The sequence below is a fragment of the Setaria italica genome, chromosome V (genome assembly GCF_000263155.2).
Source record: "Setaria italica strain Yugu1 chromosome V, Setaria_italica_v2.0, whole genome shotgun sequence".
NCBI lineage: Eukaryota > Viridiplantae > Streptophyta > Magnoliopsida > Poales > Poaceae > Setaria > Setaria italica.
The window spans coordinates 25,443,287-25,460,466 of NC_028454.1; the positions used below are offsets into that span (position 1 = coordinate 25,443,287).

Sequence of the window (17,180 nt, forward strand, 5' to 3'; positions counted from 1 at the left end):
CGAGCCCTAAGGCATAAGCTAGCAAGACAACAAGGCCATATGGCTGACACCTAGGTCCACCTCATCACCCTCACAAAGAAAATAATTTACCTTTATGATAAAATAGAACGAATCAAGAGAGGATGGTAGGAGTCTAATGATAAGAGAATACAAGAGTTAGAGCAACTCAATAGTAGGCTACCCCCAAAGCTTTGGAGGAAAATTTTACCAGGAACCTTTAAATTCTGGAGCTGACCCTAAACTTAGGAGCATGCGATAAGGACACCCATCCTACCCTGCCCCTCACCCATGAAGCAGAAACCGCAGCTCACATAGCCATCCGAATCTTCTCCGAGCGCAAAACCCCTGTTGAGAAGGAACATATTGTGCACACCATATACAAAGATCCTGAGGAGGATGAAAACATGGACGAGATGGAGGAAGTACAGGCAATAGTGGAAACATAAATTCTCCCTCCATACTAGAAGCATATGTATACAGGTGTAAATAGTATACGATATAACTAGAATTATTGTGTAGGATAAGTTCTTTTGTTTCTTGTAATATAGTTTGTATGGTAGTTTGCTTGTAAATTAGAAATTGGAAGTTGTCTAAACTGTAGATATACTTCCAATATGTAAGGTGTGTGATTTAATGCACATATAAGGAATAAATCTCCACGAGCCTCTTCTTTCTATACTATATACTCTTGAAATTCCATAACCCTAATAGCTACAAATAATAGGAACAAAATAATAAAGTTAAAAGTAAACTTTAGTGAACAAAGTTACAACTTCAATCCCATAGGATAAGAACATAAATCAGAAGGGAACTTCCCTTAAAAGAGAAACGATAAAACATATCATCATACCAACCCCTCAAAATAAAAGACACCTTAGGCAAGATAATATCCTACAAAAAGAAACACAGAAAATGCAACCCAAAATAAGGATATCAAGAAAAATATAATAATAATAATAATAATAAAAAACTATAAAAGAATAGGATCCAAACACGAATAGGAAAAACCTACATGCACCAAATATACCCAAACTATATAGAAGTCTTGAAGTAAATTAACAAGTAAAACAAGGAAAATGGGACCTAGAATTAGAAACTAGAAACTTAATTATAAGGAACCCCAAGAACTATATTAAGCAAAATACCATGAATTAAGAATGAATTTAATGATTAAAGAGAGGCAAGCAAGTTTCTTGATAAAAATATAGTTTAAACCCACCAAGAAAAGGACCAATTTAGCCATTAAAAAGACTTCCAAATAAGGGAAACATAACTAGCACTACATATTAAAAGAGAAATCACACCCCTAGACACTTAAGAAGAATCACCACACAAAATTCTCAACAAGAAGTAGTCACCCAAGTTCACCACCATAGATAAGCCTACCTCTCCAAACTAACCCAAAGGAGAAACGGTAAATTTAGATAAAGGAAACCCCGAATAACCAAAATATTCTAAGAGATTTGCCCTAAGAAAGCCTTAAGGTTTTATCCTTTCACCCCGACCAGGAATAATGAAAGGTAAGTTAGAAATCCTTAAGTGGGGTAGTAACCCAAATACAATAGAAACACCAGATCCCAAGAACTTAAGGATTAAAACAAAATAGGAAAAAGATATTCACCCACTAAACACCTAGGATCATCAAAATATACTTTAACTCTGAAAATAGTAAGAAATAAATATGGAAAGTTTGGGTACATCCCCATACTAAAGATAAGGGATAGAATCCGCGAAAGACTATAAATAAATAACCTCCTTATAAGCATAAAGAAAGATAAAAAAGAATGAGACGGGTTGAAAGAAAACCTTTCATAACAGAAAACTCCAAAAGAAATCTTAAAGTACAATAAGACCATAAAAGACTAAATTAGAGGTATAAAACACCTTAAGTGGGGTAGCACCCCATATATAGAAAAAAGGGGGAAAGAATAAACACAAAAAACATAAATTAACATAGTAAGCCCGGGAAGGAATATCCAAGAAATACAATAAGGTCATAAGAATAGAAAACCCCAATATAAGGAAGAACTTTTAAAGATAAGGTCAAAAACAAAGATTACCTAACAATAACAACTAAAAAAATAATCCATCTGGGTAAGAAGTCAGTGAAGAAACTTGAGGAACTTAAGGATAAAAAATATATATAGAACTAAGGTGACCAAACTCTACCCTCAAGACTAAGCAAATAAACAACATAGTATCACCCTCAAGGACCCAGGGCAAGATAAAACCCAGGAGACCCAAAATACATAAAGGCTAAGGAAAACATGAAACAAAAAAAAAGAGAGACGGAAAGTTCAACACACTAACAAAGGTAGCCACCTATAACCCTTAAAATAAAAAGGGAAATAAAAAATAAATCAAACCAAAGACACATAGGGGCAAAGAAAAGAAAAGTAAATAGGAAAAATTAAGAAAACCTAGAAGTTATGAAATAAATCATAAAGTTCGAAGAAATGAATAGCACCCCTACCCTTCCTTTTTAACCCTTGAACCTCGAGGATGAGATTCCCTTAAGTGGTTTAGATCTGTAACATCCCGAAATTTGACATATTTAAAAATGAGGACCTTTTAAAACTTTTCTGAAACAACTTGAGAATTAACCTTCTTTCCTTCTTAGTATTCCAAATTCTTTCATATATATTCACATTTATGCATAAACATCACAAGAATGTGCATTTGTGTCTCGCCCGGTTTTAAGGACAAAACCGAACACACCCTTTATGCATGCTCAGGATCAATTTTCATGCATAAAGTGACATCATCAGTGAATATCACAACATATATCATTACAAAGTGTTAATATTACAAAATGACTAGAGGGTCTAAATAGAAAATTACAGATTGTTATACTAATCACAGCGGAGGGCTCCATCTTCCACAGGAACATCGACCGGGGGCACGCCAACCTAGACACCAGAATCTTCAAGGTCCTCATGATCCTTCTTCTTCTTCTTGCACTGTATCTACCCTACTTAAGACTGTAGCAAGCGTAAGTGGACTTATTATGCCACTTAGCAAGTGGGAGGAAAAGATATGACATGAAGGCTTGAACAAGGAGAGGCTTTATTTGATGGACTGCGAAGCTCATATTTTAATTGGTCAAGTTTTAATTAAACCATTCAAGGCACAAGTCACCCACCTATCCTGATCCTAAGGTTAAAACATCTTGCAACTATAATTAGCTCCCAAACCACAGTTACCACCACGGTGGTCCACCCAAACCACCAACTAACCATGTGAGGGTCTAGGCCGCCCTTGACCGTGAGCACGACTATTACAATAGTTTTTTTAACACCTGCAAAGGTTGTACAACTTTACCCATGAGTCGTGAATCCCATCACGCTGAGGCAGCCAGACCTCTTACACACTTCCTAGGTATGTTGGCATGGGTTCACTACGAGGCCTTTACATAGGTTCACCAATGGCGCATTAACCTAACTCTGGGTTTGGGTACCCATCCTCGTGCCACAGACTATTGGGGGTCAAGCCACCCTCACTGGAACCAGCAGCTTAATGCAGGCTGCTGGATTTCCTAATTTACCCTACTTCATTGGCCAAGACCTTTGCCCATCCTATCCTTGTGGTTGTACTATAAGTTCGGGTGGTCGCTCCATAGACCGGTCCTTATAAAACTAGCTCAGGCAAGGCCAACAACAAACAATCACAAGCCACCATTCAAACCACTTGCCTAAGTCGCCTAGGGTTTCATGTTTCTAACGATAACCCATATTAACATGTTTCATATATCATTAGTCAAATTAAGATTATAAACCAACCCATGTTGAGCAAGCTAAGCATAAACTACCCACAAAAAGGTAGCCTCTAGGGGCTTCAAGGAATGATCAAACAAATCTTGTAAACAGCCTATATAGAATTCCCATCAAATTAGACTTCTAATGCAAGCAAAAGTAAATAACATGTGACAATTATGTGATAATAATCAACTGGTTGTAAAAGTATGATCAAGGAGCACTTGCCTTAAAATAGATTCAAGGTTCCCACTTGCTTCGATCCTCAATGCAAACAATTCAACTGAAACAACAATTAAGGCAACTAAGAACAATACATCAAGCAGTAAAATAGTTTTAGAAAAGCGTGTTACTATCTAACACTAACTAACTACGAACGCAAGAGCACAAGGATTGACTGAAATGGAGCTACGGTCGCAAAGGCACAACTATCAGGAGATTTACATTACAAGGAAAAGACAAGAACTATATGCTTTGTTTATTTTATTTAAGAAAGATAAATGTAAGGGGTATTTCAAAGAAATGCCCTATATTGGAATTAATTAAATTTAAATTTGAATCTAAAAACACGAGTTAAACCTAGTCATAATTTATTTGTAAAGGCTGCAAATAATTTATACCATTTAACCATTTACTTTCAGAAAAGAAACACTATTTGAGAGCAGCTACTCGAATTATACCACGTATCGTGTTGAGCTAAACATATTATAAATAAAACATATTTATGTTCAAATTAATCAAGTTAACTTTTATTAAGGAAAAGATGAAGGTTAAACCTATATTTGATTTTATTCAAATAAACATTGAATTGCCCATTAATCAAATTAAATTAAGTTTAATTTTAGAAATAAGTAACATGATGAATGTCGCTGCTAACACATAGAACTCATCGAGACGAACCTAATGCAACTTGAACGAACTTAAAGGGGCTAAGACGAAGAGATGGCGAGGGTTTAAAGGTGTAGGGGTGTTTACGAGATTATCTATCGACGCTAGGGGCTAGCTGGGGGTTTCCGCAAGACACTTTAAACAGTAACGGCGAATAGGTTAAAGGCGGGGGATAGACCTGCAAAATAGCCGGCTGGACTGGGTCTCAAGATGAGGGGTTTCTAGAGGGGGGTGTTCTGCGAGATGTTCAAGACACAAGGTTCAGGGTTGGGTTTAGAGTGTTCTTCAGGGGTTAAACTGCAAAGCAACAAGAACAGTGCCATGCATGGGACTCGTTCCTGTTCGGCCAGAACAGGCCGGTGGCCGTGGTTTTGGTGGCCGGCCAGCCTGGGCTCTAGCGAGCAGGGCTCATGCGCAAGGCAGGGAACAGAGAGAGGAGGCCGAGGGCGTTCCGTTTGTGGGCTCGCCGGACATGATCGGAAACGGCGGCGACGACGTCGTCTGGCGGCGGCGCTGTCGTGCATGGGTGAGAAGAGGACGGGAGGCGGCGCGTGGGTCGGGATGTGGCTCAGCTTGGCCATGCAAGCGAGGGCGACAGGCTGCGACGGCACTGCACGCACACAGGGACAGGCGGCGGCCCGGCGCGCGGGCATGCAGCGGTTGCGGCTGGGTGTTGCGGGTGGACGCAGCGCAGGGGCCGGATCGGGGGTGCGCAGCACAACGGCGACGGCGGCGCGAGGTTCTGCTCTTGCGATTGTGGTGCGCTCGCACCTCGGTTTAGGGGTGGGCGCCGGTGCAGGCGGCGGCACGAAGCACAGGGACGAGGTGCGAACGGCACGACAGGGCAGTTAGGGCCTGGCGCTGGTGTGGAGATGTGCGGGCAGGATGGGGGCATGCACGGCAGGAGGCGCGGGGTCGTGCTGTTGGAGAGCTTGGTGCCTGTGCACAGAGAGCGAGCGAGAGAGGAAACGAGGACAGGGCTCAGGGGTCCTCACCGACGGACGTGACGATGGGTGCTGCAGGTTCTCAACGAGATGGATCAACGGCGACGATGGCTTATGCAGCGGCCGAATGGCGACGACGAGACGTGCGCGGCTTCTTGCGTTGGGCGGCTCCATCATGGTGCGGCCACAGCAACGGAGGGGCACGAGGAGGTTCTCACCGAGGTGGACGACGGACGATGCGCCGATGACGGGGAGGCCGGGTGTATGAAGAGGATAATGCCGACGAGATCCTCATGTGCATACGAGGTGGGAGCTCCACGACTCATCTGCGGCAACGTAGCAGGATCGGGCTCGGCCACAGCAACAAAAAGAAAAGGACAGAGGAGGACGAGCTCACCAGGGAAGATAACTGGAGACGATGGCGACGGCACTCTGGTGCTCCAGACGGTGCGGCGCTGTGGTGAAACGGAGTCACGGCATGGTGGGCGATCCGTTTTGGATGAGACGTCGGAGGAGGGATGGATGTGGAGGGGTACAGCCATGGCAAAGGAAAAAGGGGGCAGGAGGAGGCCGGTGTTGGTTTTTCCATAGCAAGAGCAACTCCAAAAAGACGGCTAATCTTACCTCTAATATCTTCTTTAGCGAGAAAATAGAAAAAAAAAACTCCAACAATTCCCTCAAACCTCCCTCAATCTTTTCGCGACACAAAAAAAACAGCTGCCCACATCGTATATTTTCGCGTTCCGTTCCTCCCCTGATCACGATTCCCGCGCGTGAGCCCGCCTTTTTCCGTGCGTGCGAGCAGATATCCCTTCCCCGCGTGGTCTCTTCCCACGCACGCAACGGCGGCGGCGGGGCGAGCGGCAGGGTGAGGGGCGAGCGCTAGGCTAGGTGAGGGGCGGCGGCTGGGTGGACGGTGAGCGCCAGGCGGCGGTACGCTCCTCTCCTCCCCTGCGCAAGAGGCCGGGCAGCGGTACACTCCTCCTCCCCTGTGCAAGAGTCCGGGTTCCATGCGGCGGTGGCAAGCAGAAGAAGGTGCGTCTGTCTCTCTGACTTGCTCGTCTCTTCGTATAGTCAGCGTATAGTCAGGGTTGCTACCATCTATGGGGTTCTCATGGTGGATGCGCTTATTTGTTTTTGCAGAAGTGGAGCAAGGGAAAGCAAAAGGAGAAGGTGAACAACTCGGTGCTGTTCGACCAGTCCACCTATGACAAGCTGTTCTCCGAGGCGCCCAAGTACAAGCAGATCACCCCCTCCGCCCAAGTACAAGCAGATCACCCCCTCCGTCCTCTCCGAGCGTCTCAGGGTAAACCCCTCCTTCCAGATCCCGAGGACCAAGTGGTAGATGAGTAGTGGGTAACTGTAGAACGAATCGTATTTGATGCCTGCAGCTCCTTGGCTCATCTGATGGCCAATTGCATAGCAGCAATGGCTTAATGTGCCAGTCTCTTATGGGTGTTCTGTGAATTTTCAATGCCGTGAACGATATCATAATCACTAAGCTTGACAGTTATGAACAAGTCATAGGTGGTGCCTGTAGATATCTAGCGTATATCAGATTTTCAATAGCTGAGGTTTTCCTCACATGCTGCATTGATCTAAAGTTGCTGTATGAACCCATATGCGAATTAGATTATTTTTGCGGTAATGCTTGTCTTGTTTCAGTATCTTGGTGATCTTTGCATACTGCCTTTTTTTTGTCATGCACTGCTCATTAGGTTTTGCTTCTGTGGAATTAGATGTCTGCTGTTTTTACAAATGCTAGTTTATGCATCTGTGTTCTTGCTGGGTATACTAGGTGTCACAGAGGACGTTTACCATAAACGCGATCTAGAAGTTGTTGCCGTAACATTGTGTATTGTTTTTTTATCTTGATAGATGTATCCCTTTTGTTTCCTTTTAAAATGCCAGCTCTCGTATATAATCTAAAGGTGATTCCTTCCTGTGCAGATGCAGGCACCACGGTCAACCGCTCCTGTCCGGCAGGACCAAGTAAGGCGTGGTGGAGGAATGCTTCAACGGTGCGTGGTACTCGTCGGCGGCTAGCACCCTCAATGGCCCGGCGGCGACCACATGCCTCAGTGGACCGGCGGCGGCACAAATTTGCAGAGGTGCAGCGTCAATGACCTCGACCTGCCTGGTGGTCCTCCGATGGCAGCCCTTGCCAGCGACGATTTGGATTCCGTCGACCCCTCTGCTGCCTTCGTAGCGGCCAACGGCAACTCATTTAGGAATGGTATGAATCATAAGCCCTTCGTTTCAATTCTCTGTGATATTATGATATCTAATTACTAGTTAACATATCTGATGAGAGCGTAACCAAGCTGTGCAACAATGTCAATTTCAGTACTAGGGAACATAGACATTGTCAATTTCAGTACCCAGTTTTATTTACCAATTCTGTTGGATAATGTCTCACAACTTTTATAGCTGTTTGTTGTCTGGCATATTTCTTCTCTGTTGATGGGTTATTTGGCATTACTCCTGAACTCTCTGACCTTGCACACAGAATATGAGAGTTATGTCCCCTTTTAGATGGGTTGCGTGACAAACAATATGCACTGCTGTGAGCTGAAGAAACTTTGTCAACAGCTGACATGCATGGAGAATTTCTAGAACTTTCATTGTTATCTGCACCAAGAGCTTGCTTGTTGGATTGCACCAGTTCACTCTCCAACTCAGTATGCTGGTCATGAGTATTAAGATAAAATTTTTCACAAACAGCAGTGTCATGAACTTTGGCGGCATTACTTGAACTTGTAAGCCTTGAGCAATCTACAGATTCTGCCTTCCCAGTAAACTGAGAATATTCTGCAGAGACCTCTCAGTAAAGCTTGGTGTTTTATTTCATTTGTTCTCCGTATCTGTTCATTGAGCTTTGATAGAAAACTTATTTGCATGAAAGCTTGGTGTTTTATTTTCTTTGTTCTCCATATTTGCAGGAAATGGATATTTTTCGAACATGATGATGGATGAAACCAATCTAGGGGATTCTAATAATTATAGCAACACATATGATGACCAACAGTCACAGGCAATTGAAGTTGGTCCAGCAGCCCCCTCCGCAAGGCCAAACCATAAGAGATCAAAGAATTTCCGTGACCACGAAGATGAGGTTTTGGTTTCAACGTGGCTGAATGTAAGCTTGGATCCGGTCGTAGGCAAAGATCAAAAAGGTGGCAAGTATTGGTCTCGTATCTATGAGTACTTCCATGGACACAAGACATGCTCTTCAAAGCGTACCATAAATTCTCTCATGCATCGGTGGGAGACCATACAAAAATGTGTGAACAAGTTTTGTGGCTGTCTAGTACGGATTGAGTTAAGATGTCAGAATGGTACTACAATGAAAGGCAAGGTACTTACTCATTATGCAATACCACGATTTGTTTGGACTATCTTATTTTTATATATCATATATGAATATCCTTCGGATGTTGGTGTAGGTTGCAGAGGCATGTGCTTTGTACAAGTCTGAAGATGAACATCAGAAATCATTCCAGTTCATGCATTGCTGGAATAAGCTGAGAACACAACCAAACTAGCTTTCTAAAATTGATGAATTGGCTGCTGGTAAAACATCTAACAAGAAGCAGAAGACAAGCTCAACTGCTGACCCGAGTGCAAGTTTACCAAGTGAAATAGGACAAGGTGAGTTTCAAGGCCCAGAGGATAATGCATTGACAAGGCCAATTGGTAAGAAGAAGGCAAAAGTAGCACTGCTGCAAGAGAAGAAAAAAGTGTGATAGCAACCTTAGAAAATATGTGGGCATAGAAAATAGAAATTGATGGGGGAGAAAGAGCTAAGAAAAGAGGAGAGGTTCAACAAAGAATTTTCTCTTGAACAGGATCGAGTTGCTCTTGAATAGGATCGAGCTGCAAATGAAGAACTACTTCTTGAAGTGAGGAGCTAGGAGGTCCAGTTGCAAAAAGGAGGGATGAAGAGAGGATTATGACCATGGACCTTACTGCCATGCTAGATGAACAAAAGAAATACTACATGTCCTTGCGGGCTGAGATCATGAGACGACTATCTATGCCTAATACTTAATTACTATCATGTTTGTGTTCTGTTGATTTTAGGAACTATTCTGCAATTTCAAACTTGTTTTATTTTCTTTGTCTATCTACCTGTCACTTTAAACCTATCAAGATCAATAATCCATGCTTTGAGTTTCATTTTCCTACTGTTTCGGTTCCTCTTCCTGTTGATTTGCTTGAGCTATATGTCAATTAGACAGGTGAGTTGTTTAAAGTGACATCATATTTGTATGGGGACTTGGACGTTAAGGTGCAGTAAGATTTCCACTTTAGTGTTATGAAAGGATAGAAGATGACAATTTCTTGGGTAGATTCTCAGATCAGTCTTTACAAAATTAATCTGCAAATCTAGGATTCTGGGTGCCTTCTGCATCACATGGTGATTTTGCTGGATTTGTAAACTGCTGAGATAAGTTGCTCACATTTGTTGGTAAATTGTAGTTAGTACTTAGCACATTCCCAAGCCCCATAACCAAGGTTCTACCACTAAACCATCCCCTAACCCATGAACCTACACCTAGAAAATCACTTGAAATATAGGAGAAATCACATGAAAAGTAGGGAATCACAAGAAATTGAGGAAAGGCCATCTTAGTCCTATCCCATAGCTCAACCCCCTTCAGAACCCTTCTTAAATCCCTTATGTTGAGCTTTGGATTACTTTGATTGGTGATTGATTGCATGTTTATTTCTTTTGTTTATATAGTAACTTAAGCTCTCTCCGGAAGGATCATATTCCACCTCGGAGATAAACTTCTGTTTAAGGACTCGGGTTCTCCACTCAACAAGCAAGGCATGTCTTAACACCAACCCCTTGATCATGCTTTTATCCTCTATTTTGAATACTAAAATTTACCCAAATAATAATATGATTGCTTGTTTTGTCAGGTCTTCTAGGGAGCTAACTTTCGTTTTTTCCACTACGCATTGATTGCTGCTTGATTAGTCCTTAAGATGACACCATCATAACCCTTTCTATTTTCTCCCTTCTTACTTTGATAATCATTCCGATTAACGCTGGTGCCGGATTGTGGTCTAGGAAATGGCACTGTATTGCTTAAGTGGGGACGCCCGAGGGGCAGTCCCCACAACAAATAGGCTCCCAGCCCCCGAGCGCGAGGACTGGTGGAGCCACGGAGGTACGCCAACTTGAAATAGGCACCCAACCCCTAAGTGCGAGGATTGGTGGAGCCACGGAGGCACGCCAACTTGAGATAGGCACCCAGCCTCCAAGCGCGAGGATTGGTGGAGCCACGGAGGCACGCCGACTTGAAATAGACGCTTAGCCCCCGAGCGCGAGGACTGGTGGATCCACGGAGGCACGCCAACCTCAAATAAGCCCAGGCCCAGAATGCGAGGACTGGTGGAGCGATAGAGGCACACCAACCTGAAATAAGTGTTGAGCCCCCGAGCACGAGGACTGGTGGAGCCACAGAAGCACACCGACCTAAAATAAGCGCCCAACACTTGAGCACAAGGACTAGTGGAGCCAAGGAGCTGGGCACACCAACCGGAGTTAGGCACCTAGCCCCTGAGCACAAGGACTGGTGGAGCCACACAGGTACGCCGTGAAGTGGATCTGGACAGAAAAGCCACAAATTCCGTCGGTTGGTGGTTTGTCAGGAGCGTGGTAGGGGGCAAGTATGACAGAAAACCCGCGGTTTCCGTCAGCCATTGACGCCCGTCTTGTTGATGCACCGATGTCGCTAGGTTTTCACTATCCACACCTTCAAAAACCGAAGGGGCATGGTTTCTTTTTCATTTTGACTCCTCTCGTCCCCCAAACACCGCCGCCGCATCCACAAGCCGGATCCCACGCCTGCTCACCCGCAAGCCTTAGCCCTCGCCGTCACGCCTCAATTTTGCATCGTATGCACACCAAGAGGCCCGCCTACATCCGATCTGCATCTCGGACTAGAGACCAAAGAGGTGACCAGTGAACAAGCACCAGACTCATCCACCTACTAGGTCAAATCCATCATGATGGAGGAGAAGATCCAGGCTCTCATCGACTGCGGCCTTCTTGGTCCCAAGGCACTTCTTGAGTAGAAGGCGACCGCGGGCTAGGAGTTCCCCTCTGAGTATAGGACCGAGGCCATCGTCTTCGTGGCTTCCTTCGAGCAGGGATTTGGAATCCCAACTGGAGACTTCTTCCGCGGGCTCCTCAACTACCACAAGATTGAGTTGGTACATCTTAATCCTAACTCAATCTTGGAAATTGCCGTGTTTATCCATTTTTGTGATGCTTTTCTTGGAATTCCTCCACACTTCAACCTCTAGAGGTACTTGTACCAACTGAAGGTGGTGACAACAAAGGGAAAGACAAGGGTGATTGGCGGTTATGGGTTTTCGCTATGTCCCATGAATTGTCTAGAGTATTTGGATCTAAAACTGAAGGATTCAAATAAAGGATGGCACAAAGAGTGGTTCATTGTTGCCAATCAGAAGCCCGAGCTGCCGCCCAGGACCGGATTTGCAGAGGTGACAAAGCCAGAGTGGTCAAACCAGCCAAGGTCCATGGAGCAAGTCTAGGTGGATCAATTGCTGAAAGAGATTGCCGACCTGAAAAAGCGTGGCCTCATGGTTGCGGCTGTGAGTATCAGTTTCAGCCAGAGGTTGACGCAGCCTATTAAGGATAGGGTTCATCCAGGCTAAGAGTTCTTCGGGCCACTAGATCCAAGTCGGGAGCAGCACCGTAAGGTCACCTGGGATGAAGTTAATGTTTGGGTGTCTGAGTTCTTATGTGGTGTCATCAAGGACAAGCGTTGTCCCAAGGCCTACTCCCTCAAGAGGCCAGCCGACCTGGTAAGACTTTGATTGCATCGATTGACTTGTGTATCTTGTTGTTCATTGTGTTTTATCACTCTATTATGTTCTTCAATAAAAGTCGAGAGTTCAAGTTCTAATATCCAGCACCACGGCCCGGGGGCAACAACGATTAACGGGCCAAGATCCACCTGACCACCGAGGGCGACCAACTGCCCATTGCACTCAACTGGGAGTCAGACTCTTCCATTGACGTCTCTGACGAGGATGTGCCAGACCAAGGCGGCAAGGGCAAAAATGAAGGCAATGCTCCTGTTGGGTGACAGACGCGCCAGGCTGTGCGCAAAATGTCAGAATCCAGGGCACCTGAGCCAGATAAGAAGAAGAGAAGGAAGTGGGGGCCATGAAGCCCAAAGAATCATCTGTGATGACTGCTTCGCCTGTAGAGACCTCGTCTAGGGTCTTATGCGACGACTCTGGGTCGCCCAATCTGGCCGAGAAGAAGAAGGATGACCTTATTGAGGCAATCGCCGCCGATGCGGAAAACCTCAAAGAGAGACTGAAGATGGAGATCCGTAGGGGAAAGTAGAAGGAGCCCACTGTGCCGCTGCTGGCACCACTTCATCTGAAGTTCCAAGTTAAGAAGAGTACCATGTAAGTGTAATCTTGATGATGCTTGTTGCTGGAAGTTTGTTCTTAGACTGCTTTGCTTGTTCCTCTTGTCATGCCGACCGAGCAGGAAGGCCATGGAATATGATGAGCCTACTTCACCTCGGGTTGCCATGCCAAGCTGGGTTGGTGGGTCCGGTGATGCTCACTCTCCAACCCAATGCAATTCGCCCCTAGTTGAAGGAGATGCTCAAGTGAGCCGGCTAGGGGAGAAGGTCGTATGGGATCTAACTCCACCGCCAAACGTGGATGAGAGTGTCAGGGCTATTGTTGGTGCCAAGGTGGTGGAGGTAGATGCTACTGGCGTCGGGACTGGCACTCGGGCGGATGAAGGGCTTGGGGATGACCTGTTGCTAGACCAAGCGGCCGAAGACTTCGACATCAAGGTGCTCGAGGCAGGGAAATCCTTCTATGCTGGACTTTGGTAGCACTTGACTTGCTGAGGGCATCCAGGAAGACAAAAGGGAGTTTGCCAAGCTGAATAAAGCGTCGTCGACGATTATGACATGTTTATATGTAAGTGTGCTGACCTCCTTTGTTGTTGTTCTCTACTGCTAAATATTGGCTTGTAAATTTTGAGGTGGGTCTATGTAGAATCTGGTAGCACATGTGCAGAAGAGGGCAGACGCAATACACCATGCCGAGGAGTACCGCCTTAAAGCTGGGCGCCTAGAGGCCAAGCTGAGAAGGCCAAGGAGGACGCCACGAAGCAGCTCAGGCAAAAGGATCAGGAAATCGTAGAGCAGAAGCATGTCACTAAAGAGGTCCAGGGCAGCCTTGACGCCTTATTGAAAGGTATCAGATTCGCTACTTGCAGATCTAGCTCAAGCATGGGGTGGAGAACCCTTATTCCTGTATCCTGTTGCTTTGCAGATGCCCAGAAGAAGGAGTAGCTCAAGAAAGACCTCAAGGAATGCGAGGCTACCAATGCTCGACTACAGCAAGATCATGATGTTGCCATGCACTGTGAGTATGCTGTGTCATAGAAACTCACCTATGAAGCCAGCTTGAGCAAGGACATGGACCGGTGCTTGATCGTGGCCATGCATAGTCTGTAGCATGATCAGTTGGTGATTGTAGGGTTGGAGGTGGAGCTGGAGGACCTGCGGTTAGCCTTCGGCTATGTGATGGACATGATCCAACCTGATGCCAACCCGACCAAGCAAATGCCGTTGCTGGATCATCTAAAGAGCATTCTTGGTCGGTTGAAGGACCTGATGAAGGAGGCAGCTATCAAATGCGCCAAGAATGTCTTGGCGCTCCTAAAGACACACTTTCCGCTGAGTGGGGGAAGCCCCCAAGCATAAGAGTGAGGGTTATGGTCTGTCGATCAGGTAGGACAACCCCCGAGCGTGAGGAGGAGCTTGGGTAAGAGAAAGCAAGAAGGTAGTAGCTACGCAGGAAACCTCTAGGGCTTTATTGATTCAATGAAATAAAGTTTAAAAAGTACATAGCTTTTATTTCCTAAGGGTAGAAGCATCACATGTGCTGGATGTTCCATGGGTTGGGTACGCTTGAGCCGTCCGCCCATGGCAGCCGGTATGTACCCGGCTGGATGACTTCTTTGACGATGAAGGGGCCCTCTTAGGGGGTCGACAGCTTGTGCATGTCTTTGGTGGACTAGATCCGACAGAGCACCAAGTTGTCGATGTTGAATGAGTGCTCCTAGATGTTCCTGTCATGGTAGCATTGAATCTCCTGCTCATGCCTCGCGTGCTAGATGAGTGCCATCATGCGGTGTTCCTATAGGCTGTCAATGTCCACCTACCGGATTTTCTCAGCTTCACCCTCCTCGTAGTACTGGATTCGTGGAGCTCCGAAAGTGACATCAGTTGGTAGCATGACCTCTGAGCCATAGACTAGGAAGAAAGGAGTATAGCTGGTGGCTCGGCTTTTTTGCATCCAAAGACTCCATATTATGTGGGGACACTCACGAAGCGATTTGGTGGTGTATTTGGAGGCGTTGTCGAAGATGCGTGATTTTAGGGACTGGAGAACCATCCCACTGGCAGGTTCGACTTGCCCATTACAGCGCGGGTGTGCTACTGAAGAGTAGTATACATCAATTAGGTTGTCTAGGCAGAAGTCCCAGAAGTCAAACCTTGTGAATTTCTTGCCCAGGTCGGTGATGATCCTGTTTGGAACCTTGAAGGGATGGGTGATCTCCTCGATGAACTGAGCGGCTTTGTCTAACTCTACACTAGTTATAGCATTCACCTTGATCCACTTGGTAAACCTGTCAATGACCACAAAGATGTGGGTGTATCTGCCCAAAGCGGTTTTGTACGGGCTGACCATGTCGAGGCCCCAGCATGCGAAAGGCCAAGATGGTGGTATGGTGCGAAGAGTTTGCGTAGGGAGGTGCTGTTATTTGGAGAAGAATTGACACCCTTTGCACTTCTAGATGAGCTCTTTTGCATCGACGATGGTTGAGGGCCAAGCTCGAATGGAATGCTTTTCCGACAAAGTTAGCTGAGGTGGCATGGCTTCCGCACGAACCTGAGTGGATTTCATGGAGGAGCTTGAGGCGTTGTGGAGGATGCACTTCATTAAGATGCTGGTAGATGCGACCTTCCTAAACAGCTCCTTACCATCGACGACGTAGTTGGCACTACGCCGTGCTCGCTTCTCATGCTTAGCTTTATCCTCCAGCGCCTTGTTGTCGGTGATGAAGGCAATGAAAGGTGTGTGCCAATCTTCCTCCGCCTCAATCATCATGACATCGGTATTTGCTGGATCAGCTTTGGCTGACCGCACCCTCTTCAGCCTGGCTCGGGTCCAGGATTTTGATGGATGGTTTTCTTAGATCCTGAATGAAGACGTCGACTGGAACTTGTGCCCGCTTGGAGCCGAGCTTAGACAGGACATCGGCGGCGATGTTGTGCTCCATAGGGACGTGGTGAAACTCGAGGCCATAGAAGTGAGCCTCAAGTTTGTGAACCTTTGCGCAGTAGGCATCCATGGTTGACTTGCTCTATTACGACCTTGGAATCATCGTAGGCCAAGATGCACTTTATTCCTAGGGAAGCAGCGATGTGGAGTCCGCGGATGAGAGCTTCGTACTCAGCCCCATTGTTGGTGGCCTTGTAATGGATCTGGAGGACATACTTGAGCTGCTCGCGTTTTGGAGATATAAAGAGGACCCCTACGCCGGCTCCTTCAAGGTTGTGAGCACCGTCAAAGTACATCATCCAGTGCTCCGACCTCTCCAGGGAGGGCGGCTCTTGGATCTTAGTACATTCAACGATGAAGTCAGCCATGATCTGGGACTTGATCACATGTCATGGGCAAAATTCGATGTCGAACTCCCCAAGCTCCACAGACCATTTGACGACTCGGCCGTGGATGTCTCGGTTGTGTAGGATTTTGCCTTTTGTAGAATTTCACTGAGTGGATAGGAGGAGACCACTCGGATCTTGTGCACTTGGAAGTAGTGGCGCAGTTTACAAGAGGTAATCAAGACTGCATAGAGGAGCTTCTGGACCTGCACGTAACGGACCTTCGAATTGCTTAGGACTTCACTTACATAGTAAATTGGCCTTTGCACCATGTGGGTGTGGCCGAGTTCTTCGCTTGCCATGACTAGTATCGTGCTTACGACATGGTGGTCGCAGAGATGTACAGCTGCAACATTTCTTGGTCAGTCGGGGGTGTTAAGACGGGAGGAGTGGAGAGGAATATTTTGAGCTCTTCGAGGGCCTTGCGGGCCTTGTCGTTCCACTCAAACTTGTCTGCCTTCTTGAGCATTTTAAAGAAGGGGAGCCCCTTTTCTCTGAGTTTGCTAATGAACCGGCTCAAGACCGCCATCATGCTTGTTAGCTTCATGATGTTCCTCTTTTCACCAGGTTGCACCATGTTTCTGATCGCGTTGACTTTGATAGGACTGGCTTTGATGCTGTGTTGGCTGATGATAAAGCCCAGGAGCTTTCTGAATGAGAGACCAAAGGCGCACTTGCCTGGGTTGAGTTTCCATTGATACCTCCAGAGGTTGTCAAAGGTTTGGGCTAGGTCAGCGATGAAGTGTTCTTCATCTTTGGTCTTGACAACCACATCGTTGACGTAGGCTTCTACATTCTTGCCGAGCTGCTTCTTGAGGCAACTCTGGATTGCCTTCTAGTAC

At 45.9% G+C, this 17,180-nt stretch overlaps 1 protein-coding gene across 1 annotated transcript; it reads right to left on the reverse strand.

The window, feature by feature from the left end:
- Positions 1-14,824: 14,824 nt before the first annotated feature.
- On the reverse strand, positions 14,825-15,778 carry LOC106804348. Its single transcript, XM_014805211.1, has 2 exons — positions 15,606-15,778; positions 14,825-15,296 (listed from the first exon to the last, which is right to left on the reverse strand). Exons 1-2 carry the CDS (start codon positions 15,776-15,778, stop codon positions 14,825-14,827), a joined length of 645 nt encoding a protein of 214 aa, XP_014660697.1.
- Positions 15,779-17,180: the final 1,402 nt, after the last annotated feature.

Coding starts and splice junctions, on each gene's coding strand:
- LOC106804348 (XM_014805211.1), bottom strand. CDS start 15,778: ATGATGATTGAGGCGGAGGAAGATTGGCACACACCTTTCATTGCCTTC. Junction 15,297..15,605: donor TCTACCAGCATCTTAATGAA/GTGCATCCTCCA, acceptor GGTCATTGACAG/GTTTACCAAGTGGATCAAGG.